This window comes from Danio rerio, chromosome 8 (assembly GCF_052040795.2).
Source record: "Danio rerio strain M-AB ecotype USA chromosome 8, GRCz13ab, whole genome shotgun sequence".
Taxonomy (NCBI): domain Eukaryota; kingdom Metazoa; phylum Chordata; class Actinopteri; order Cypriniformes; family Danionidae; genus Danio; species Danio rerio.
The window spans coordinates 14,098,089-14,124,969 of record NC_141028.1 but is presented as its reverse complement, the minus strand read 5'-3'; the positions used below and the strand labels follow the sequence as shown (position 1 = coordinate 14,124,969).

At 35.3% G+C, this 26,881-nt stretch overlaps 2 protein-coding genes across 9 annotated transcripts in view; one reads left to right on the top strand and one right to left on the bottom strand.

Annotated features, from left to right (window-relative positions):
* Positions 1–15,825, bottom strand: part of LOC147842591 (uncharacterized) — a 496,599-nt gene extending 480,774 nt beyond the window's left edge. For both annotated transcript variants that reach the window (XM_087264376.1, XM_087264380.1), the window contains exon 1: positions 15,462–15,825. The gene's annotated coding sequence lies outside the window, so the exon portion shown is untranslated. The remainder of the gene's footprint in view (positions 1–15,461) is intronic.
* dab2ipa (DAB2 interacting protein a) overlaps positions 1–26,881 on the top strand; it is a 225,473-nt gene that overhangs the window by 161,008 nt on the left and 37,584 nt on the right. For all 7 annotated transcript variants that reach the window (XM_087264337.1, XM_087264339.1, XM_087264338.1 and 4 more), the window contains 4 exons: positions 4,173–4,271; positions 4,972–5,526; positions 22,133–22,277; positions 24,720–24,864. In XM_087264337.1, coding sequence (XP_087120463.1) covers positions 4,173–4,271; positions 4,972–5,526; positions 22,133–22,277; positions 24,720–24,864 — 944 coding nt within the window. The remainder of the gene's footprint in view (positions 1–4,172; positions 4,272–4,971; positions 5,527–22,132; positions 22,278–24,719; positions 24,865–26,881) is intronic.

The window sequence follows — 26,881 nt, the reverse complement described above, 5'->3', positions numbered from 1 at the left end:
CATGGAATTAGGAGGCATTCACACATTAAGCATCTAAAAACCAAACGCAGCGATCAGGATTGGTTTAAAACAGTTGACATGTCAACTTGCTGCAGTAAACAAAGCCTGCAATGCTTGCCCCACCTTCAAGCTCTTCTTATTGGCCCACTGTGCTAGAACAGAACGCGAATGGATTGGTTAATATCAGCTGTCAATCACTCAGTTCAGAAGACAGGGAGCTACAACTGTGAAAATGTAGAGGTCTGGACATGAGAGAATGAAAACAAAACTGGCAGATTTAGTTTTAGAAACCATCTTAAGTTACAAGTGATGGCACATCTGATTAGTGATCATGTAATGAATGTCAATCCAGCATTTACACTTTTCGAAGAGTGGATAAAAGACTTACAGTGTTTAAAGTCCGCTATGAAAATGACTACCGTAAAGCTGGTATGACAGAGTTTTCAGGTAACAGTGTTTGCCACTGAATCTACACATTTGAAGCACGAGATGTTGTAACGTTATTTAATCGTCACAATGCTGTCAGTCGTGTGACTGACACCGCGTTCACCATCGCTAAAGAGCATGCATTTACTAAGATGAAACTAATATTGCAGCTCATGAAAAGACCGTTATTGCTATTAAGATGACGTATGCAAATAATAAGTTATAAGTCAATATCATCTGTGCAATATCAGACACCACCCAGAACAGCACAGTTATTATTGTAAGTTAATTTCATCTAATTCACGTCAAGCAGTGCGTACAATGCCGGGAGCGCATGCACATTTTTGTTTATTTGTTAGTGGTGATTAGAGTGTTAAAATAGAATAGAATCTGTTAATATAAAACATGTAGTAACGGTGCTCATAATATTTGGTGTGTGCGCCAACATTTTTGAAGTTAGGACGACCAAGAAAAAAGGTTAATTTCGAGCCCTGCTGCATAGAAGGTCATTATCAAAAACCCATAATAGGGGCTTTTTATTAAAGTGTTGTTGTTTTCATTCTACAGCAAAGGAAACATAAAAAATACATTTTTAAGTGATTCTTTTGTTGCACTTTATCAATTTGTATATGTAGATTTCAATTACAATGCATGTTTTAAAGACATTTTTCTCTGAGAAACATTGAGAGATAAATCTCCACTTCAGCAACTCTTAAAATATATAACTAAATATTTTTATTCATACCTTTATTCTGAAGATTTTTACAGAGGGAAATGTTCCTAAATAATATGCCTGATTATATACAATATTTAAATCTAAAATAGTTTTTTCTTGCTGAATGCAGTATTTTCTGAATTATGGAGTAATAAAAAAATCCCACTGTTAAACATTTTAATTAAATATGTCAAAGAAATGAGAATTTTGAACCTGATTTCATCCAATGTTCAGACTTTTGTCCTGAAAATGTGTGCAAATGTATGCATATTTCATGAAAAAGGGCCTTGCTTGCATATTTAAACAACAATTAAAAAAAACTTGTAATACAAAAAATGTTTGTTATTCTAAATATTGTAAATATCAATCAACTGGTGAAGTATGGTAAGAACTAATAAGTTTTTTTAGCCTATTCACCTGCAGTGTCTCGCCTTAATTGCAAAAAAGGACTATTAATGTCCGACGAGTCTCAAAATAGCACTCGGCTAAGGCCCATTAAAACTTCATCATGACCATTAGGCGAGATCAAATAGTTAGCAGAAAATAGCTGCGCTCTTGCCGCTCCGCAGTTAAATCATTGAGGGGCCACGGGGTCGTGTTACTGGATGATTTTCACGTGCGCTGCAGGGAAGGCTCACTTAAACCAGATGCTTATGTGGTCACAAGGTCAGAGGGTGCAAACTATGAAAACTACAATCAGGCATTTATATGCAATTTACCTTAGTTATTCCCCTCAGAATATACAGATAAAAAGATGAATAAAAGTAACTAGTAAAAGTTTCTATGTATTATATATATATATACAGTTGAATGCAGAAGTTTACATACACTGTATAAAAAGTCACATAACCATTTTAAAAACAGTCAGATGTTAATGTGACTAAACTTTTTCTCTTTTAGGTAAGTTAGGATTATCAAATGTGTTTCAGTTCAATAGCAGAATAATGAGAGAGATATTTTAGAGATACTTTTCTTGAAAGTCAAGTTTACATAAAATAAGATTAGTATGCATCTGAATAAGCTCAGATGGTTTTGGAAGTTTCTGATTGGCTAATTGACAATATTTGAGTTAATTGGAGGCACAACTGTAGAATAGTATTTAAGGAAAACCTCAAACACACGGCTTTCTTGTGTGACAACATGGCAAAATCAACAAGCCAGAATTAACAAAAAAAAAGCCAGATTTGATCAATTACACGGGGAAAACAAAAAAAAAAAATTTGGAGACATGTTCTGTGGTCTGATGGAACTACGATTGAACTGTTTGGCTATAATGACCAGTATTACATTTGAAGGACATAGGGGAAAGCTTACAAGCCTAGGAACACCATCCCAATTGTGAAGTATGGGGGCGGCATGTTGTGGGGCTCTTTTGCTGCAGGAGGGACTGGTCCACTTCACAGCATAGATGGCATCATGAAGAAAGAACATAATGTAGAAATACTGAAGCAACATCTTAAGACATCAGCCAGAAAATTCAAATTTGGCCACAAATGGGTCTTCCAAATGGACCATGACCCCAAGCATACTGCCACACACACATACACACACACACAAACACACAAACCGGCCACTTTATTAGATACACCTTACTAGTACCAGGTTTGACCCCCTTTTACCTTCAGAACTGCCTTAAAAAATTAAAATATTCCCCACACCATTACACAACCACGACCAGCCCAAACTGATACAAGACAGGATGGATGCATGCTTTAATGTTTCAAAATCTGACTCTACCATCTGAATGTCGCAGCAGATATCGAGACTCATCAGACTAGGCAAAGTTTTTCCAATTTTCTATTGTCCAATTTTGTTGAGCCTGTTTGAATAGTAGCCTCAGTTTCCTGTTTTTAACTGACAGGAGTGGCACTTAATGTAGTCTACTGCTGCTGTAGCCCATCCACCTCAAGGTTTGACATGTTGTGTGTTCAGAGATGCTCTTCTGCATACCTCGGTTGTAACGAGTGGTTATTTGAGTTACTGTTGCCTTTCTATCAGCTGGAACCAGTCTGGCCATTCTCTTCTGACCTCTGGCTTCAACAAGGCAATTGCACCCACAGCACTGTTGCTCACTGGATATTTTCCCTTTTTATGACCATTCTCTGTAAACTATAGAGATGGTTGTTTGTGAAAATCCCAGTAGATCAGCATTTTCTGAAGTACTTAGACCAGCCCGTCTGGCACCAACAACCATGCCAGGTTTAAAGTCACATTTCTTCTCCATTCTGATGCTCAGTTTGAACTCCAGCAGATCGTCTTGATCATGTCTACATGCCTAAATGCATTGAGTTGCTGCCATGTGATTGGCTGATTAGAAATTTGCGTTAACGAGCAGTTGGACTGGTCTATCTTATAAAGTGGCCCGCGAGGGTATAAAGTGCACAGGTCTCTCTTAAATTAACAGGATGGTATATAATAATATATTTGTACATATACATTTGATTAGTTTAATTATTATTTAATTAAATTAAAATGCTAACTAACATTAACAAGGTTGAATAAATACCGCAAGCAATAACTAATTCAGCCTTATTGTAAAATGTATATTATGATGTACATTTTGGGATTTATTATTTATGCATATCATGAAAATACAAATACAAATGAAGTTCATGTTGAGCAGTACTACATCAGTCAGCAGCTGGTAAAACTTGATTAGCTGTAGTGAATTTACCCCTCAGTATTCAAATACGCACCAGTACTTTTGTTGTCACCTGGACGGTGTGACTATGAACAGATGGTCTTTTCAGGATGAATTTCGGATATGAAAGGAATATTTGCAAGGCCTCCTCTTGTGTCTCTACTCTCGGAAATATCATGTGATCCTGCATTTGATTTAAGTGTGTTCTGTCTGATCAGGCAATTTGACACTTTCACTCTTTCCCAAAATGTAATTGTTCTTCACTCCTGGGTAACAGATTGTTTACTAAGCGCTGGTTTCATCTGTGTTCACGTCCACCGTCTCCACATCCTTTCCAGCATCCTTAATGCACTTATCTGCAAATCTGATAATTGTAATCTGTAATTGCAGGTAACTACTTCAACAGGAAGCAAATGCTTCTCATGCCGGTCGGCAGCCGAGAGAGACAAATGGATGGAGAATTTGAGACGTGCTGTGCATCCCAATAAGGTAAACTGGATGATTCATCTGAATCATGGGTAATTTGAGAAAGGGATAAGGTTTAAGCCAGTCAGCGTGTTGCTTTTGCTCATGTATCCCACCTCACATATCGACAGATTTTATAATCTCCAATATTAATATTAATATTAATATCCCCAAACTGTTTCTGTTCACACATACAATTGTCACATGGTTATCTGGTTGTTCTATCATGGTAATTTATTTATTTATTTATTTATTTATTTATTTATTTATTGGACTTTTACGGTTATTCGTCACACGCACTCAAATAATGAAGAAGTAAGCTATCACTTTAAAGCCAGGGTGCCCAAACTTGGTAGGAGTCAGTGTCCTGCAGAGTTAAGCTTCTACACACCTACCAGAAGTTTCTAGTATGATTAGTAAGAGCTTTGATTAGCTGGTCCTGGTACTGTATATCTAGTGTAATTGGGGTTGGAGTTAAACTCTGCTGGACACCAGCCCTTCAGGACTGAGTTTGGGCACCCCTGCTTTAAAGGCAAATTAAAAGATGCGCATTAAAGGTATAGAATTCCCAAAAATGAAACATTGCTGCAGATTTCAGGCCTTCGAAGATGTAGGTGACTTTTTTCTTCAGTAGAAAATTTGAGAGGATTTCATTAAATGCAAGTCAAGTCAACACTTACTTTGAGAGAAAAAAAAACATGAACTGTGTTTATATTTTCTGCAGGATAACACCCGTCGGGTGGAAAATATGCTGAAATGTTGGATTATCGAAGCCAAGGACTTGCCAGCAAAGAAAAAATACTTCTGTGAACTCTGTCTGGACGACACGTTATACGCACGGACTACCTGCAAACTCAAAACGGACAACGTTTTCTGGGGCGAACACTTTGAGTTCAACAACCTGCCCTCGGTCAAGAGCATCACCGTTCATCTTTACAAGGAAACGGACAAAAAGAAAAAGAAGGACAAAAATAATTATGTGGGCCTGGTCAATATTCCCATTGCGACAGTCACCGGGCGGCAGTTTGTGGAAAAATGGTATTCGGTTAGTACGCCGAATCCCAACAAAGGGAAAAGTCCGGGACCCATGGTCCGCATGAAGTCCCGCTATCAGAGCATGAGCATCCTCCCCATGGAGCTTTACAAGGAGTTTGCAGAGTATATTACTAATAACTATATGCTAATGTGCTCAGTGCTGGAGCCGGCGCTCAGTGTGAAGAACAAGGAGGAGATGGCGTGTGCACTTGTGCATATCTTACAAAGCACAGGCAAGGCCAAGGTAAGACCACTGCTTTTATAACTCATCGCGTATTATGCATGATTTATCAGCACAAATTATTGAAAAATAAAGAATATACAGTTAATGTAAGAATTATTAGCTCCCCTTTGGTTTTTTAAATTTTTTTTCCAAATGATGATTAACAGAGCAAGGAAATTTTTACAGTATGTCTGATAATTTTTTTTCTTCTAGAGAAAGTTTTATTTGTTTTATTTTGGCTAGAATAAAAGCAGTTTTTAATTTTTAAAACACAATTTTAAAGTCAAAATTATTAGCCCCTTTAAGCTATATATTTTTTCGATTGTCTACAGAACAAACCATCATTATACAATCACTTGCCCAATTACCCCAACCTGCCTAGTCAACCTAATTAACCTAGTTAAGCCTTTAAATGTCACTTTAAGCTGTATAGAAGTGTCTTGAAAAATATGTAGTCAAATATTATATTACTGTCATCATGGCAAGGATAAAACAAATCAGTTATTAGAAATGAGGTATTAAAACCATTATGTTTAGAAATATGTAAAAAAAAATCCCTTGTTAAACAGAAATTGGGGAAAAAATAAACCAATAATTCAGGAGGTATTTCGTATTTCAAAGGAGTTATAAATAGAAAATAAACACATATGTTGGGCATGATCCATATATCATAAAGAGGGCTGAGTTTTCTACTGAACACAAATATATTTGTCATAGAGGTGGCATATATTGTATACGCTATTACGTTTCATGAAAAATATGTGTGTTTTAAGCATACTGTAGATACATGAATTAAATTGTCGTAGTAATTATATTGTTGCTGTGATACAACACAACTGTAGTAACAAACAAATTATTCAATAGGCTTCTGTTTCTATAGTTATACACCATCACAATGCACCACAGTTTACTCTAACGTTACAGTATTTATTACAGTTTATCAGTTTACTATGCTACAGTATTCTGCGGATATCTTCCAGACATCACCAAATAACAGATGAATATACTGTATACAGAAGCATGGACACAGTCTATGATATTTTTTGTTTATTTATTTTTGTAAGAAGGAAAAAGTGCTCCACAATAATAACCGTCTAGTTTTGTCACAAGGATTGCAATTTTCTTTTTGATATGTCGATGAACTTACCATCCACAAACATTCACCACTGCTGCGCATATAGACGGTATTGTTACGGTTGTTTATTTTGCCAAAACGTACATGGGAGGATAAGTTATTTATATTCTCCTGGATATTGCATAAGTGTGGTGGTGCTTGTATCTTATTTTTATAAAACACATTAACATATTTATACACATAGTTAGGCCTGTATATAATCTTAATTGGTGCTGTCAAAAAAAGTTTGTACACATGTATGTGTATAAATTGAATAAATGTTTATTACATACCACCTTTATCTTCCCTTTCAGAAGTCTATAAAACTTTCTGAAGTCTATAAAACTGTTTGGCATTTCGGTAACACTTTAGAATAACTATCCGGTATAACTAGTTAGTAGTCCATTAATAAATTGTTAGTTATTGAGTTATAAACGACTTGTTAAATAAAAGTTAATAGTTTGTTAATTACTTATTATTGTGCCTTATAGATAGCCAATAGATAACTTTTAAGCTGGTAGTTAACAAGTTATAAATGACTTGTTAACTGTATTTTAATGATTTGTTACTATACCTAATAAATTAGTAATAGATCATGAACAAGCTGTTAGTAAATTACTTACTAAAGACTTGTTAAGTATCAGTTTTAGTTTATATATGCTTTTGGAACGTTATTCTAAAGTTGCAACTATTCTTCACTTAGTACATGAGGAATAGTTGCAACTTTAAAATAACGTCCCAATAACATACTTAAACTAATAACTAACACTTAACTAACATATTAACTCACACTTTACAGATCAGTTGCTTATAGTTTGTTACCATGTACTAATACTTGTGTAACTTTGTAGAACAACAAATGGATGGAACAAGTTCAAGCTACAGAAATTTGATGTGACATAAAATTTAAAATAAAAATAAAATATATATTTTTGTACCTTAATCTTTTTCAACTCATAGGCTTTTCTGTGTGCTGTATTTTACCAAAGAAACTTCACAGATGAAATGTTGAACATTGTGTTTTATGTATAGAAACACATATACTGAGCCATCACATGGCAAAAAAGCAACATACAACAGAATACAAACCCATGAGGTTTACATTTTAATGTTCTGATAGCGATTCCTATGTAGAAGAATCTCTTCCATCTAAATTCCACGCGTCATCAATGATGTCATGTGAAAACCTATTTAAGTTTAATGTTTTACATTTTAAAAGTAAAATCAAACATTAATTCATGAAGGTTTATTTAAATAATTAATGTTAATAATAATCAATATGATTATATTAATAATAATTCTGTATTCATGTTTCTTCATTCTACATGCTCAGATCCAGTTATGCTCAAACACACATAATTTCATTTTAATAATAATTTAATAATGTTTTCTAATTATAACTGAATAACAGCGAATTAGTTATTGAATGTCTATATCAACACCACCTATGCTTTGAAACAAACGATCAAATCATTTCCAGATGGCTGCACTCATAAGAATTAAATGTGAATCGAGTGGCCTTTTCATGTCGACTATGAAAGTAAACACTCTTTATATTTATATATCTACTGTAGAAAGATTATTTAATAATAGACTCTTCCAGATGCTGTTTGCTGACAACTGAACCAGAGGTTGACATGACATTTTTTTGAACATCGTCGAGAAGATAAAAGATGCAGCTGAATTCCAATGTTACAATTCAAGTTTATCGTAGCTATTTTAGAATTTTCCTCAGTTGTATTGCCTAAAAAAAAGAGCATTACCAGTGGCAATTATTTTGAAGAGTTTTTCCTACGTGAATCATGTCTTAAAAGAAACAACACAGCACAGGACGTTCTTTAAACGTGAAAAACGACTTGGAGAGAGCAGAACAATAGAGATGTGGCCTGCTTCTCCTCATTTAATCGCAGGAGTGCCGAGCGATCTGATTGCCCTCATTCATTTGAGCACGAACGCCTCTGATACTCGGCATAAATCAGCTTTGAATCAGATGACATCACACCAGAGATCTGGCCCGTCTGACGCTTTGTCAGTCGTCTGTCATTATTGATGAAGAGCTGCGAGAGTGAGTTGTTTTGTGATTGCTTTTTCGGCTGCATTTCTCTGATGCCCGTCCAAGGCATTGTTGCATCGTAATAGGTCTGCACAACAATTTGCCGTCCTGTTGTCTAGAATATGTGCTGGTATTATTGTTGAGTGCCTCTCTGGGTTTATTTGGGATATGAGTCTGTGCGATGCACTAATACACGCCCAGAGCACAATGTGTTCTGTGTTTAGTCGTGCTTGAGAGGTACCCTGCTTTGAGGTGTTTACGTTCCAGCTTGTGTTGAATAAAAAATTGATTCTGTACTTTTTAAGAAGTCCTTAAGTTTTACTTTTTCAGCATATTTCCATTAGAACACACGATACATGCTCTTTAGTGCCAGAATACAAATACTTAAGCTCTGGTAAGATCACACGATTATTATTGTCGGTTCCGAAAGTCACTATGTCAGATTATGTGGTTTTTGTCTTGGTAAAATCTTGACTTGTCATGGGTAACAAACAGGGCTTGACATTAATTATTTTGGTCACCAGCCAGTGTGGCAAGTAATTTTCCAACATTAATAGCCACTTGCCATTTTCACTAGCCACAATTTTGTTGTTGGGAAAATATATTTAATATGCATAAATATGACCTTGACATGCTAAAATTACTTGATTTAGATTTTGTGGAACGCCACATGCCTCCTCATTCATTTTACTTTTTGTGTATGATGTGTATGAGCTTGCTCAGTGAGCATGAGCACATGGTTCATGGTCTCAGTGTTGTATTCTGATTAGTTTTTCTCATTTCACATGACTTTTCAGAGCTCAAAGCATATAACAAATTTATCTCAAACCACACTAAAAATAAATAATTAAATAATTATTTCTTAGCCACAAATTTTAAATAATGTGTATATATTTAACAAAAGATTTCTTTAAAAAAACAGTTGGGACAGTTAACTAAACATAAATGGGTAGTTAATATCCTATGCATATGCATGAACATAACTTTTTGTCTAGTCTATTTGAAAGAGAACCGATCACACCAATTGCGTTTCCAGGCACGGTTGTTTCATGCAAAGAAAACGGGACCGCGCACGTGTTTTAAACAGTCACAGTCACAACAACCGCGTCGCATCACATCAGCTGTTGGCGCAAGTGAATATCCTCTGATTCGGTATTTAACCGGCTTTCTTTTGCCTGCACGAACAAAATTATATTTGTCAGTCTTGCTGCTTCTTAATTCTAAGATCGCATTTGCACAAATATTAGGGCATCCCTATTGTCGAATCCTGCTTTTAAGAAAATTACAATTTAAAAATAATTTTCAAGTAGCCAAAGTGGCTAGTGGAGGCGGCTGTCTAACCCACCACAGCTAAAATCTGCCCGCATTTAGCGGGTTGGTGGGTGTTAATGTAAAACCCTGGTAACAAATGTGCCAGACTACACTTTTCTTTATGATCAGTCATCCCGTGACATCTATGACGAGAGTTATTTTCCCATAGGAGTCACAAGTGTTGCTATAACAATATTTCCTACCTCAATTTCAATTATTTTTTAACCTAATTTCAATCTCAGTAAACACTGATGCTTGCTGACAACAGCGCCAAAACGCGAGTTGCCGTGAGATTGTGTTGGTTTGTTAAATAAAATAATAATCTTACCTAAATAAAATTAAAATGAAGTATTCACAGTTTTAGAGAAGTCTATATTAAACTGTTTTCACTAATAATGATAAATTTGAAAAAGCAGGAAATGTTTTTGCAATGTATTCGCAGCACTGAACATATTCCCAGATTACCTCAGAAGAACAAACTCTGTTGGAAGGACGGGAGAACTTAGAAACTCGTTGTAAGAATGGAGATGTCAGCATATTTGTGCAAGTCTGTCAGATGAAATAGCTTGAAACACCTTAATATTTTAGAAAAATAGTTAAAGTTTGCTAAACCAGTTATTGATCATATCCACCCATGACCCACCCATAAGTAAATATACAGCCTATTTTTAATTACCTTATCAGTGCATTAACGGCAGCACCTGCTAAGATAACCAAGAAACTTTGTGCTCCTATTATTGCTCAGTGTCACCCATGTAATGGAACTCGTCATGAAGAACAGAAAAAATTAAACATGCTAGATTTTCTGCAATGATACCGTGAGGCATCGCAGCAAACGGTATCGGTTGTTGTGAACTACATTATGCCACATTACACCAAAAGAAACGATTAAATCTTGTGTCACAACGCCCATTTGTCATTTACAAATCACAACGACACCCTACGTCAAGGAAATTGTGCTGAAATTGTGTGATCTGACTGGGGCTTTAGATGAAAAATTAAGAGACTGCTTGAAAATTTTACCTTGTTCTGGATATAATTTATAGGTACACTGTAAAAAAATGCTGTCTGTCTCAGATTTTTTTGTCTTGTTTCTAATCCAAATATCTAAAGTTATTTGAATAGTTTGTGGAGCACTTTAAGGTTGCAAAACTGTGTAGAACTTACACCCTTTATGGTAGCCTATTGCTCTTTTTGTAGTGAATTTTGTTTGGTATAATTTGAATCTTTATTTTAATGTATTTTTTGTTGGTCAGTTATCTACAAAATAAACAAAAATAACTAATGCATTTTAGGTGCAGTGATGTGCAAATACTTTTTTAATAATAAGGGAATTATGAATTCAATTCAAGTAGGCCTATTATAACATAAAATATAGTGTTTATGACAGTTTTCTTTATTTCATAGATTTGAGTTATGAATTGCAGTATCGCAATACGACTTGGTATCATGATACTACAGCTGGTATAGTATCATAATGTGAATTAATGGTATCGCGACAACCCTAATATATATATATATATATATATATATATATATATATATATATATATATATATATATATATATATATATATATATATATACATAGCTGTGATATGTAATTTCTTTAAGGACATGGAAGTGGCTGGTCTGTCATTACAGCAGAACCGTAAGTCAATAAGGACACAGTCTTTCATTACAGAGGAGTTAATTGGTCCTGGGCTGCATTGTCTCTCATTATAGAAGGCCAGAGCTGGTCAGCCAGTGCATTGTCTTTCATTAGCTGAAGCCTGCTTACTGTAAATAAAGCACATTGACTTACTCTCAGCATTCCTCAGCTTCCTGTCTTTGTCTGGAGGACGGCGTGAATTCAATCATGAGAAGTGATTAGCCTGATTATGTTCTGATAGCAGATGACTGAAATAATATCACATTTTTCAAATTGAATTGCTGCCCAGATTGTGCAATGACAAGCTCTCTGTAATGCGTATAGCCACATGAAATGATGTTTACTGTACATACAGTGCACTGGTCTAAAAACCAAAGCAGCCATCAGATTTGTAGAGCTTTTAAAAGCTGTGCATTTTGCTTTTACTTTCAAATATTTTTTTTTTCTTTGTGACATACATAAGCATACACAGAACAATATCCAGTAAAATGCTTATACAATCACAGGTGACTTAAAAAACCTGAATATATTTAATTAATTGCAATTAATAAGCAAGAGACAGAATGTTTTTTTTTTCAAAAGACTTATAAAAGCACCAAGGGAAGAGCATGGCCTGTTATGTAAAGGCAGATCATTCCACAAGAGGGGCTGACAGAAAAAGCCCTGTCACCTCTTTACACACAATTGAAGTCAAACTAATTATCACTAATGTTTCATTTTATTTCTTGTTCATATAATTCCCAAATGCAGTTTAATAACTGATTTCTGATTTATTTATATCTTTGCTATGATGACAGTACATAACATTCAACTAGATATTTTGCAAGATACTAGTGTTCAGTTTAAAGTGCAATTTAAAGGCTCAACTAGGTTAAAACTAGACAAGTTATGTTAATTCTGCAAGTCAGCACTTATTTGAAAGGGAAGGTAATAATTTTGCCTTCAACTGTACAGGTATATACTACAAAACAAGTTAAAGCGCTATTTTTGCCATGCACACATGGAGACAGACCCAGTCTGTTGGTGCAGGATGTATCGATTAAACAGTTTAAGGGTGTGAGTCGGTGGGCAGAGATTCACGATTCTAACCCCACATAAAGAGGCAAAGTGTCCTCTCAGGGTTTGTCCCGAGGGAAATTCCAAGTGTCAGGCCTCATGCTAATCAGCTTTTATTAATTCAGCCCATGCTTTAAGGGCCAAATGGGTTCATGTGATCACGCGCGGTGAAGAATTGAGCTGTAATGTGCGAGTCTGAAAGAGTATTTATCAGCAGGCGGCGCCGGTGGGACAGGGGTCATTAGTGGATCGCCCAAAGGAGGAACACACTCCTGAGAGCACAACACTGCCATTTTAACAAGCCACCGCTTACTTATTCATGCCCGACTTATACCGCTGTAAGCAGAACGCTGAAACACAATGCTAACAATGCTCGGACAGCTGGAGATGTAGAGAAGTGACATGGAGAACTAGCATAATGACTGTATGGACTAAGAAAGCGATTTGAATACACGGGACTTTATACGTTTTTTTTGTTGTTGAGCATAACAAGCAAAATATACACGCAACAGAAGTGAGCAGGCTGTGTCAGGTTTCACAACACACTTTGGTTTACATCGTTCAAGTTTTGAGAAGCTGACTTTTATTTTTGTGCACACTAGAGAATTTAAATCGATACTTCACCCAAAAAAATGCGTCCTCATTTACACACCCTTGACTTTTTCCAATCCTAGTTGAGTTGTCTTTCTTCTGTTGAACAACTAAATGAGATATTATGAAAAATGCTGAAAGCTGCACCCATTGACTTCCATAATAATTCCTTTATAATAACGTCTTCTGTGACTTTCAAGAAGGTTTAAAAGCTAGTAAATGATAATTTAAAAGGTAATTTTTATTTTTGGGTGAATTATCTTTTTAACATGCACTCTGTCTAAATTGCAACTACAAAAATGGTAAAATAGCACAATAATAATAACAAGAGTAACAATAATAATAATTAGGGATGCTCAGATCGATCAACTGGAGTTTGTTTCGGCCGTTAATAACCTTTCATGACTCAATCGTTACTCACCAATCTGGGGTGTGTTTCCCAAACAACGACGTAACTCGAGGATAAACTATCATCATTTGGGAAAAGAATGATGTAGTGACTTCCCAAAACCTGTAGTTTCTCTGTTGCAGAATCATTGTTTGAACCACATTAGTTATAACGTAAAATATATATATTATATATAGACCATTTTGAGGGATGTAAACAAAAACAATGGTCCTAAACAGTTTCACAACAAGCAGGAAATGTTCATGAGCCAATGATGTGACCGCATTGAAATGGTCTATATATATATATATATATATATATATATATATATATATATATATATATATATATATATATATATGGGTATATTTCAAATGTCTGTGAAGCATGATTCGCTGAGATTCCAGTGTGTTTGTTGACCACAAAAAAATTATGTAAAAGCACGCGTCTGGTTTGAGCTTTTCTCCCAGAGAAACGTCAGTCTATAGCGATCGATGATTGGCTCCTGTACTAGTAGGCGGGGCTTCATTCACCATATTGACCGTTAAACTTTTCCTCAATTTAAACTATAAGAGTGACATCTCTTGTACAATTCTATAATCTCCTAATGGTGTCATGTGACAACAACATAGCACACTACATGCATTCCTTTCTTAAGGTAGTATGAATTAAAACATTATGTCATAAAAGCTACTCTGTTACTCTGTTTTGCACAAAACGCCACTGTTTTCTGCAGATCTGTGCTGATGGTGGTGCTTTGCTTCAGACAGGCCTGATAGGATGTGACAGGCGTTCTGGGGAAGATGTGCTGCGCTCTGTGGCGTCTGATTAGTGAGACTATGGATAAGTCTCATCAGGGAGTGAGTGCTGAGAGCTGCTCGCTGTGCTAAACCCTCGTGTCCTAATTGAATACTGAGTGCAGCGGCTCCTGCCAAAGATGCAGAGCTTTACCAGAAACTGGGTCTCATTTGATCCTCAGTGTAAAACCACAATGCACCTCAGCCTGAATGGGAAGAGAAGAGCTCAGATGTGCTATTATCACCTGATCCACTGGTGAGAACTGAAAGAGCTTTGTGCGGGACTCTACCCGACAATAGCTTGGGATCAGTATGATTTATTTATGTTTTAAAAGAAGCCTACAATGTAAAAAATTATTAGTTGACTTTACTTAAAAAGTGAGTAAACCCGACGCTGTTAAAGCTATTAGTTGACAATTTTTGTAAAGATTTAACCCGCTGCTTTTAAAATGTTTAAAAACAAAGTTTTAAAAACTTTACATTTTTAAAATGGACTAAACCTGTAATTATTATTATTTTTTTTTTTAGAAATAAACCCTTTTAAATCGATTAGTTGATTTTTTTTTTTGATAGAGTGAGTAAACCCATTGCTTTTGAAGCCATTAGTTGACTTAACTTTTTTTAAAAAGTGAGTAAAGCCATTGCTTTTAAAATGGTTAGTTGTCTTTAAAACGATTAGTTGACTTTACTTTTTTGAAAGAGTGATTAAGCCCATTGCTTTTAAAGCCATTCGTTAACAACTTTTTAAAAAGTGAGTTAAGCCATTGTTTTTAAAGTGATTAGTTGACTTTACTATTTTGTGAGTAAACCCATTGATTTAAAATCTTATTAGGTTTTAGCACAATTAGTTGACTTTAACTTTTTAAGAAGTGAGTAAACCTGTTGCTTTTAAAGTGATTAGTTGACTTTACTTTTTTCAAAGGAGTGAGTAAACCTGTTACTTTTAAATTGGTTAGTTGACTTTACTTTTTTTAAGGAGTAAGTGAACCTATTACTTGTAAAGTGATTAGTTGACTTCAAAAAGTAAGCATGTTGCCTTAAATTTATTAAGTAAATGAACTGTGCAGTTACTCATTCTTTTAGTCAACTTGTTGCTTTGGTGAAGCTTTTTCCTGACCCCTGTCAACACTGGCTTTTATGGTTTGGGATCTGTACAGCTGTGCATCGATGGATTTGCTCTACAGTGTTTGGACTCTCAGTAGTGATTACTAAACCACACTGAACTGAGCTAAACTGAACTGAACCTAAACTCTGAAAACTGAACACTGTTTTAATTTACTGTGATCTTCTATGGGAAGCTGCTTTGACACAATCTACATTGTAAAAGCGCTATACAAATAAAGATGAATTGAACTGAATTTTAAATCAAGGGGTTTACTCACCTTTTTAAAGCAACTAATCACTTTTTACAGTGTATTCTGCTCACAAAGGTTGCATTTATTTGATAAAAGAAATGCATAAAAAAAATGTAAAATAGTGAAAAATGATTACAATTTAATTTATATAAACAGTTTTCTTGTTGAATGTAGTTTAAAACTAAATTTATTCATATTCTTTTTTTGGTGAAAATGCATTTACTAGTTTAAAACACATTAAATTGAAGAGCGAAAGACATTCATAATAACAAAACAATTAAATAAAACTGTTATTTTGGTCTAATTTTCCATCAAAGAATCCTAAAAGGTAAAACGTATCACAGTTTCCACAAAAGTGTGAAGCAGTGAAAAAATGTATTTAAAACTGATTATTCTAAGAATCTTTTAAAATGATTGAGTACCATGATATTTGCTTTTAATAGAATCAGCCGATTAAAATGATATTGGACTGATCATGTAGCACCAAAGCCTGTAGTAATAATGCTAAAACAATCTGCTCTAAATCACAGGCATTATATTTTAAATGACATTCAATAAGAAGACAACTATCTTACATTGTAATAATTTTTTACTATTTAACAGTTGTTACTGTATTATCAATCCCATAAATGCGGCAGAATAATTATAATCATAATAAAGCTTACTGATCCCAGACTTGGGACTGGTACATTAATAGTATACATTTTATTATTTTTGGATTGTTGGGGACACCTGCTTAAGAGCCTGAATCCTCAGAAGGGTGCTTGTAGAGATGTGTAATAATGACTCAGACACTATCTCTGAAAACACAGACGTACATCTGCAGCAGATCATTGATCGCACGCCAGAGCACCAGTAGAAATCATGGCCAGCTTTAAAAACACGCGTCTATGTCCTTTATAGAGATTCTGCTGACAGCGGAAGCACAGCAACACTCGCGTTGATCTTTCGCCTCTCTAGTATGACTTACAGTAGGGTTTACTGTTATCAGATTATGTTTTCAGTGCTGGTGGAGTAGTATGTTTAGTAGTTTGTGAATTGTATAAATTCATGTAAACCTCTTCTGGAGGTTCAAATTCAAAGGATTAAATTTGACATTTCATTAATTCACACTGTATTTAATAACTGAATAACCGTTTATTCACTGAAAAAAAGTGAAACTACCGTGTCTTTCATTCAAAGTACATTTTCATTTTGGCTTAAGTGATAAATTATGGTTTATGTGGATTTCTTTATTCAATATACCTTAAAGCAAAAGTAATAATAATAATTATAATAACAATAACTTTAGTTTTTTACCTTTGAATCAATGTATTTTTTTTTCCTTAGGCAGAAAAAAAAGTTTAATAAATATTAAAATGCATTTTTCATTTTCAAACAAGTCAAAACTAATTTTAGGGTAATTTATCAATTTAGCTGTAACAAATTACAGTATTTTTTAAAAGTTATTGGTTAAAAACTACTTTGTACTGTAGTAAAAAAAAAAAAAAGTAGTGTCTTTATTTTAAACAATAATCATTCATTCATTTTCTTTTCGGTTTATTCCCTTTATTAATCTGGGGTCGCCACAGCGGGTTGAACTGCTAATTTATCCAGCATATGTTTTACGCAGCAAATGCCCTTTCAGCCGCAACCTATCACTGGGAAACATCCATACTGTACACACTCATTCACAAACTCACTCAAGGTTCATTTTCAAGTGGTGCTCGCTGCAGAGCAATTTGGGCGAGCTGAGCTCCATCGAGAGGGAGCTTGAACTTGAGCTCCACCTTTTTTGCACTTCTTCTACGAGTGATGTCACTGGGGGTAGGGTTAGGGGTGGGGTTGGTGTACGCATTAAAACAGCTTACAGGAGGCAGAGCGAGAGCTCATGCTCCCCCTCGCTGGAGCTCAGCTCTGCTCAAATGGCTCTGCAGCGAGCACCCTCTCTTAATTTTAGCATACCCAATTCACCTATACCACATGTCTTTGGACTTGTGGGGGAAACCGAAGCACCCGGATGAAACCCACACGAACACAGGGAGAACATGCAAACTCCACAAAGAAATACTAATTGACCCAGCCGAGGCTCGAACCAGCAACCTTCTTGTCTTAAGGCGAAGGTGCTACCCGCTGCACTACTGCGTCCTTACCAATATTTTTACTTTTATTTATAAGTACTTTATTTACTTTATTAAGATAACTTATAGTTTGAGAAAAACAAAAACATTTTGCTGTAACAAATTATACTATCTTTTAGAGTTGGTTCAAAATGTTGTTGTTGTTGTTGTTGTTGTTGTTGTTGTTGTTGTTGTTTCATTGTTGGAACCCAAAATAGATTTATAAATCCTTGTTAACCTTAATGCTTTTCTTGTTTCATGTTTAGTTTTGTAACTATGATAATAATAAACCTGTTCTATACTATTTTGACATATTAGGTTATTTGTTTTAGCTTATCACATTTTATTGTTACAACATTTTGTTTTTATCATGAATCCAATCAATTCGTTCATTTATTTTCCTGCGGCTCAGTCCCTTGTTCATCAGGGGTTGCCACTGCGGAATGAACCGACAACTATTCCGGCATATATTTTAGGCAGCGGATGCCCTTCCAGCTGCAACCCAGTACTGGGAAACACCCATACACTCTCACATTCACACACACACTCATACACTACTGCCAATTTTGCTTATCCAATTCTTCTAGCGCATGTTTTTGGAGCACTCGGAGGAAACCCACACTAACACGGGGAAAACATGCAAACTCCACACAGAAATGCCAACTGACCGAGTTGGGACTCGAACCAGCAACCTTCTTGCTGTGAGGCAACATTGGTAGCCACCGTGTCACCACAATAATCCTTTGATCACATAATAAAATTATCTTTACATATTGCTACAACACTGTTTGCCCACTTGATCACTTATTTTGTGTATTTGATAAGTAAATGTCTCTCATTTGTGCATAAACAGATCTGTTAAGCTGAATGACAACATTATTAGAACACAGAAACAAATACCAAAAGAGTAGTTACAAACAAACAGGCAGATTTGTGGATCAGGGGGAAATAGCTTACTTTTAGCTACAGTAAGTGGCGTTATTTGTCACAATTCAGTAAATTAACTTCCTGTCATTACAGTTCAAAGTTTCAAAAAAAAAAGAAGTGCACAGAATCTGATGATGATCTTTCCCTGAAACTTTAACTGATTTAACAGATTTTTGACATCATTTGTATTATTATAAGCTACAACTGAGCGATTCCTTAACTGATAACTTCCATAAATATTCTAACATATTGTATGGCTTTAAAAGGCTTGACACATAGCATTAGAGTGTTCCTAATAAATGATTTTGTGTGATTTTTGTAGCTCTGAGTTTACACTGTAAAAAAAAAATCTGTTAATTAACAGTTTCTATATTTTGTGTTTTCAGTTGATTTACGGTTGTGAATTGCATTATGGGACCTTTATCTCTGACTTTTGATGGTAAAATTTCAACTCTTCAATTCAAAAAAAGTTACTTTAATTGCCATTTTAGTAGTTTGATATAATATAAGAAGCGACACAGTGGCGCAGTAGGTAGTGCTGTCGCCTCACAGCAAGAAGCTCGCTGGTTCGAGCCTCGGCTCAGTTGACGTTTCTGTGTGGAGTTTGCATGTTCTGCCTGCGTTCGCATGGGTTTCCTCCGGTTTCCCCTACAATCCAAAGACATGTGGTACAGGTGAATTGGGTAGGCTAAGTTGTCCATAGTGTATGAGTGTGTGTGTGGATGTTTCCCAGAGATGGGTTGCGGCTGGAAGGGCATGCGCTGCGTAAAAACATGCTGGATAAGTTGGCAGTTCATTCCGCTGTGGCGACCCTGGATTAATAAAGGGACTAAGCCGACAATGAATGATATAATATAAGAAATAATATATAGTGAAATAAATCTATAAATAACAGAAAATGTACTAGCATTTCATTACAAGGTTTTTGTACCTTAATACATATAGCATTATACAGCACCAACCCAGACAATATATCTCTTTAAACTATTAAAAATGCTTTAAAAAGTCATGTATTTCACTGTTTTAAGATTAAAAGTTATGAGAAGAAAGATCAAGATCCCATAATGTGATTTTAAAATGGGAAAAATAAAAACATGAATCACAAAATACAGAAGTCTGCTAATTTACAGATATTTTTACAGCGTAAGTAAAGCCCATAGAGCATAAAAGAACTCTCGGATGAGAGCAGATCATTAGCATGTTTACTGGATGTGCTCAGCTGAAACTGATTACAGAAACCGTGAAGGCGGAGCCCAGACGCAGGATACGCATGGTGAGAGAGGAAAAACAGGAAGTGAGGGAGCAAATTTCACAACGATACCCAGGGTAAATCCGATTGAACTACACAACGTCCATTATCCCACAATCGATACGGTATCAGCGCGTATGACTCATCTCCCCTGCTGGATATCCATAACCGGCTCCATCTGAAACATGCTCTGACTGGAGCCGCAGTGTTTTCAGACAGCGCTGACACTCATAGACTCCAAAGCAAAAATAAAAAAAGGCCTTGCATCCGCCCATCACATGCATTTGCTGTTTTCCAGGTCAGTCAGTCCGACACCCGGCTGCCTGGTTCAAAATCAAACGTAGAACTTCAAAAACTTAGTGATCAAACATGGGCAGATGGGGAAAGAAAGGAGGAAAGCAGACAACATACCAGCAGCAGCACAGTAGACATCTTAAAAACAGCCTGTTCCTTTGAGATTTATTGTGTGGACTGAAGTCAGGCTTGTGTGTCACTTTTATATGCAATAAGTATGAAGACTCTGTCAAAACATAGGGATAACCAATAGGTTTATCTGACCAATGACAGTTATGGGAAGTGTCTAACAATTTGCAACTTCAAGGGATAGTTGACCCTAATAAAAATTAGGTAAATATGATTGCATTTGCTATGCTTCTAGCTAAGTTACAGTAACATTGTTCAAATGGAAGGAAAATGTTCTCCAAACTATAACCAATGGCTTCTGGAACTTTTACACCACTTGACCGTAGAAAAAATACTTGGCAACCTGTTTTAGATCCCATAAAGATAATGGACCCTTCGATTATTTTAAAAGAGTAGTTTTTCCATATTTCTTTCTTTTCTTTTATATTAGATATATACTGTATATTTTACTTAATATAATTATTCATAGCACTGTCGCCTCACAGTAAGAAACCCACGCTAACACAGGGAGGACATGCAAACTCCACAAAGAAATACAAACGGACCCAGCTGAGGCTAAAATCTGCGACCTTCTTGCTATGAGCCGACATCGCTACCCACTGTGCCACCGCACTGCCTATTATTATTATTATTATTATTATTATTATTATTATTATTATTATTAAATATTATTGTTAAATATTATTATTATTATTATTATTAATAATAATATTATTAGCATTATTAATAATATTAATAGCATTATTATTATCATCCTTATTATTATTTAAATATTATTATTCAAATATTAATATTTTTAATAAATGTATTATTATTATTACTATTATTATTATTAATAATAATAAATATTATTGTTGTTGTTGTTTTTGTTTTTTTAAATAATAGGTGACGCAGAGGCGCAGTATGTAGTGCTGTCGCCTCATAGCAAGAAGGTCGCTTGTTCGAGCATCGGCTGAGTCACTTGGCATTTCTGTGTGGAGTTTGCATGTTCTCTCCGCATTCTTGTGGGTTTCCTCCGGGTGCTCCGGTGTCCCCCCAGTCCAAAGACATGTGGTATAGGGTATTGGGTAGGCTAAATTGTCTGTAGTGTATGAGTGTAAATGAGTGTGTATAGATTTTTTCCTAAAGTTGGGTTTCAGCTGGAAGGGCATCCGCTGCGTAAAACATATGCTGGATTAGTTGGCAGTTCATGTGGCAACCCCGGATTAATAAAGGGACTAAGCCGAAAAGAAAATAAATGAATGAATGATTAATTATTATTATTATCATTATTATTATTAAAAATAACCATTATTATCATTATTATTATTAATAATTATTAATTATTAATATTATTGTTTTGTTTTTTAAATATATAAAATTAAAAATATATATTATTATTGTTCTTGTTGTTGTTATGTTTTGATCACTTTAAAAAATATAAGTTATTTTTTTTGGTATATATGTTAATATATAAATTTGTATCTTTTTATTGCATATTTGTTTGGGTTTTGTGGCAGCACGGTGGCTTAGTGGTTAGCACAGTTGCCTCACAGCACAGAAGTTGCTAGTTCGAGTATGATTTTGAAATACTACAAAAGTATTATTTAACAAAACTGTTTTGTCCCCCTCAGGACTTTCTGACTGATCTGATGATGTCTGAGGTGGATCGTTGCGGAGACAATGAGCACCTCATCTTCCGTGAGAACACACTGGCCACTAAAGCTATAGAGGAGTACCTGAAACTAGTGGGACAGAAATACCTGCAGGACGCTTTAGGTAAAGACACTGTTCTTTTGTGTGTGTCTTTCTCTGTGAAATGTATAGTTAATAGTCATCTGGATCAAAGCAGTCCAGTACATTTCCTCACAACTTCTGAAGTGATTTTGGACCATAAAATTATGCTAAGGAGAATATGGAATCAATAATTTACAGCCTTTTTGTGTGTGGGTGTGTGTGTCTGTTTTTGAAGTTATTTTTTAATGATTTAAGATCATGTCAAATATGAGGATAAAATCAAGCAAGGAGGGGAAAGCTTTGGGCTCAGTTTCCCTTAAAAGTGCTTTTTTGATGCTGGGAAAAAACTTTTCTAAATTGCAGTCTGTGAGGAAAGTGTCAGCTTTATATAAGCATAGCACAGTTAAAGTTGAAGAGCCCCCTTTAATATATATATATATATATATTTCCCAAATGTTGTTTAACAGAGCAAGGAAATTTTCACAGGATGTCTGATCATTTTTTTTCTTCTGTAGAAAGTCTTATTTGTGTTATTTCAGCTCGAATAAAAGCAGTTTTTATTTTTTTTAACACTATTTTAAGGTCAGAATTCTTAGCCCCTTTAAGCTAGATTTTTTTTTTTGATAGCCTACAGAACAAACCATCATTATACAATAACTTGCCTAGTTACTGTAAGCTGCCTAGTTAACCTAATTAACCTAGTTAAGCCTTTAAATGTCACTTTAACCTGTATAGAAGTGTCTTAAAATATATCTAGTAAGTTAAATATTATGTAGTCATCATGGCAAAAATAAAATAAATCAGTTATTAGAAATGAGTTTTTAAAACTATCATGTTTATGAATGTGTTGGAAAAATTCTACTGTTAAACAGAAATTGGAGAAAAAAAATAAACGGGTGTAATAATTCAGAGGGGCTAATAATTTTGACTTCAACTGAATATATTGTGAAAAAAAGCAATTCATTATTTAGGTGATTTTTGTGCATTATAAAATAAAAACAAATCTTTAATTTAGTTATCATAAAAGCAAATGTGATTAATTTTCAGTCGATTCAAGTACACAGAAAAAAACTATGATTAATTGAATTTACAAAATTTTAATTAGGTCAGTGGATGCAAACAATTTATATGGGCTGATTTTAAACAAACTAAAAATTTAGTAACGTTCAACTTAATTTCTTTGTTTAAATTCAGCCATTATGAATTGTTTGTAACCACTGACCTAAAAACAAATGAGTAACTCCAATGAATCAATTTTTGTGTTGTTTAAGCTCTTAAAATAAAGCAAATGTTAAAATGCATCTCATCTGATGATGTTTGCAAATCTAAATATATTTTAAAGGTAATATTAAATCTTAAAGGGCAGTTATGATGAAAATCATCTTTTGTAAGCTGTTTGGACAGACATGTGTAGGTATAGTGTGTCCACAGTCATGTTGGAATGATATAAAGACAATAAATCTCATTTTTTTATTTCCTGACATTCAAATAGGATCCAAATCCCTCCCATTTTAGGGCTCAGCACAACATCACGTAGGAGTGAGGTTTCCCCACCCACCAAATTGATTGACAGCTGCGTATTAACATGTCTCCGTAGTATGCATATAATCATATTCATAAGACAGGACTGACATGCGCAAAGCAAGTAGCATTAAGATCTGTTTGACTCGCTGTGATCATCAATCATCATCAAATGTGATCAAGAATGAGTTTTACAAGCTTAAAACGCTTCTAAAACAGTGCAAGTTTGCACTCAACTACAGAAATTTACAGTCTTTATCACCACAGCCACATGTCAGTACATTTATAAAAGAAGAAGCTTCAATCTCGGTTTGTTGACTTTAAATCAGGTTGGTTTTGTACATTAACGTAACAGATATCCATACAGCAGTGGATATTAACATGCATACTGTCACATTTGCCGTGCAAAAACAGTGCAAAGTTAAATGCACGCACTGTGTGTGTGTCCGCTGTATGTGTGCTTGAACTTTGTAACAACACTATGTGTGACTCATCTTTGCAGAAAGGCTTGAATTAACTCCAAACTCCAATACATCAAATAATCATTGGGAAAGTTCTTACTGTAGGATTTCTCATAAACGTTATGTGAGATCTGCTTCCTTCATGTCTGTCACTGTGTTGTTTATCTGACACAGCCGAGCAGGAGATTGAGGCGCATACTGACAGGCACGTGGGAGTGGTGGGTGGAGAGAACTTGCATTAAAGGCAACAAAAACAGCTACGTTGGGTTTAGAGCATAAAACTCAATATTCTAAAAGGTATAATAAATAACCTGATGGGTGTTTTGAGCTGAATCTTTACAGACACATTCTGAAGACACAAAAGACTCATCTTAAATCTTGAAAAAGGGGTAAAATAAGTGCTCTTAAATGCAACTTATCCTTTATGCAGCAGTACAGTACTGCAGCGAGCTGCTCTCTGTGCTAAATAAGGTTTTTCCACATTTACTTTCATTTATCCCAGGTGAGTTCATTAAAGCCCTGTATGAGTCAGACGAGAACTGCGAGGTGGATCCGTCTAAATGCTCCTCCAGTGACCTGCACGAGCACCAGAGTAACCTAAAGATGTGCTGTGAGCTGGCTTTCTGCAAGATCATCAACTCTTACTGGTAATTCCATCAAATTCACCTCTCATATCAGAGTCTGCACACAGCATAGAGGAGAGTAGATGTGTCCTATAGAGCAAATTCCTTTAAATGCTCCTCCCTTTATAGGAATTTGCTCTATAGGAAACATCTTCAATTAACACATTAAAGGATTGTTTCACCCAAAACTGAAAAATCTGTTATTAATTAATCACTACCACCACGTCATTCCAATCTCCTGAGACCATGTTCCTGTTCATCTTCGTAACACAAATTAAGATATTTTAGATGGAATCCCAAGCAGCGATGGTCCTGACTCACTCAAAGTCCAGAAAAAGTAACCAAAAACATTGTCAAAACATTCCATGTGATTTCAGTGATTCACAGTGTAATAATGAAAAGCTCCAAGAACACTTTTGGGTACCAAAATTACCTGTAATTACAACTTTATTTGCTTACAGTATATCTTCTCTCACACATTGGGACATGGTGCGCATTTTATAAAGGCTTTACAACTGTGAGCATGGTCTTGTTTTAACAGGTTATTTGGTGCACAAAAGTGCTCTTGGAGCTTTGTATGATTGAACCACTGAAGCCGTCCCTGACCTTCGGTGTCTGTGGAGGATCAGAGAGCTCTCAGATTTCATAATTAAATTAAAATATCTTAATTTGTGTTCAGAAGATGAACAAAGGTATCAGGGGATTGGAAAAACACGAGAGTGAGTAATTAATTAAAGAATTTTCAATTTTCGGGTGAAATAATCCTTTAAAATGGGTAGTTCCAATATTCAATATATCCAATATATAAGGTTCCAGATAGAACTTTGATAGATATATATATGTATGTATGTATATGTGTGTGTGTATATATTCCCCTGTTATATTATTATTGTTGTTTTAGTTTCTTAATTTCATGCTGATCATGATTGCCAATTTTGTCTTTTGTCCAAAAAGCCCATGATGCCTGCCTGGCATACTAAGATTAATAAGAAGTGAGAGGTCTCCATCTGTCCTCACAGAGACTGTGCTATTCCTCAGTCATCACCTACAAACAGTATCTGCAGAAGCATGCTGAGAAATGAAATTAGTCTCTCCTGCAAAGGCCTGGTGCAGGGTATCCCTTCAGGGGAATGCAATTTTTCTGCCTTCGAGGGGTATCTTTAACTGAATCTTGTTGCGTCTCACTGCGCTATAGTTTTTATGTTCCGCTGTCTTCAAAAAAGAGCAACTTAAACGGCAGATTGTGGCGAGCCGGAGGCCGCAGCAGGAGACGTCCTTAAGGTGCTGATGTGAAAATTGAAGGCGGACGTAACGGTTTAAGGGGGTAGCAGTGAAAGCGTTGTGGGAGACGACGTGTCCCGTGTTGTTAACACTTAATTAAATGCACACAGTGACTGTGATGCGATGTGGGAATGCTGAAGCGGGTGGGAGTTTTGTTGGTGTTCGGCCTGTTTGTTGTTAAACAGTTACTCAGCAGTGCTAGACAACATTTCAGCTCACTAGCGCTGGTTTACAGTCAGCATTTATCGCCCTCATGTTGTTCCAAACCCATGAACTGGTATTTTTAGCTGTGGTTATATCAACTTTTAAAGATTCAGCTAAAATGAACATTTGTTGGAAGTGTTTAGAATACATTACAAGAGGGCAAGTGCCCTTGTTTATTTTATACTGTTCTCCGATGTCCACTTATAAATTTTTACATTAAAAAAACAGAAATAGATTATTTTAATGTGTTATTTTGCTATTTTTCTGGCCTGTTTTGAGCTCATTCATTAATGGGCATTGATTTAGGTTTAAAACACATAAAAACTCTCCACACATAAAAAAACACATCTGCAATGATCTGACAGACAAAGCAATAGGGAATAGTACTAAAAGATTACTTAGTGGTGTAACATTAGTCTTGGATCCAATGTAGTTGGTCCAAAGCCATCTTTTAGTTTCAAACATTCTAAAATTCTAAGCATCGAGATACGCATTGTTTGTAAACAAATCTGCAGTATGAAGAAGTGAACAAAGCAACAAGTTTCAATGGACATGG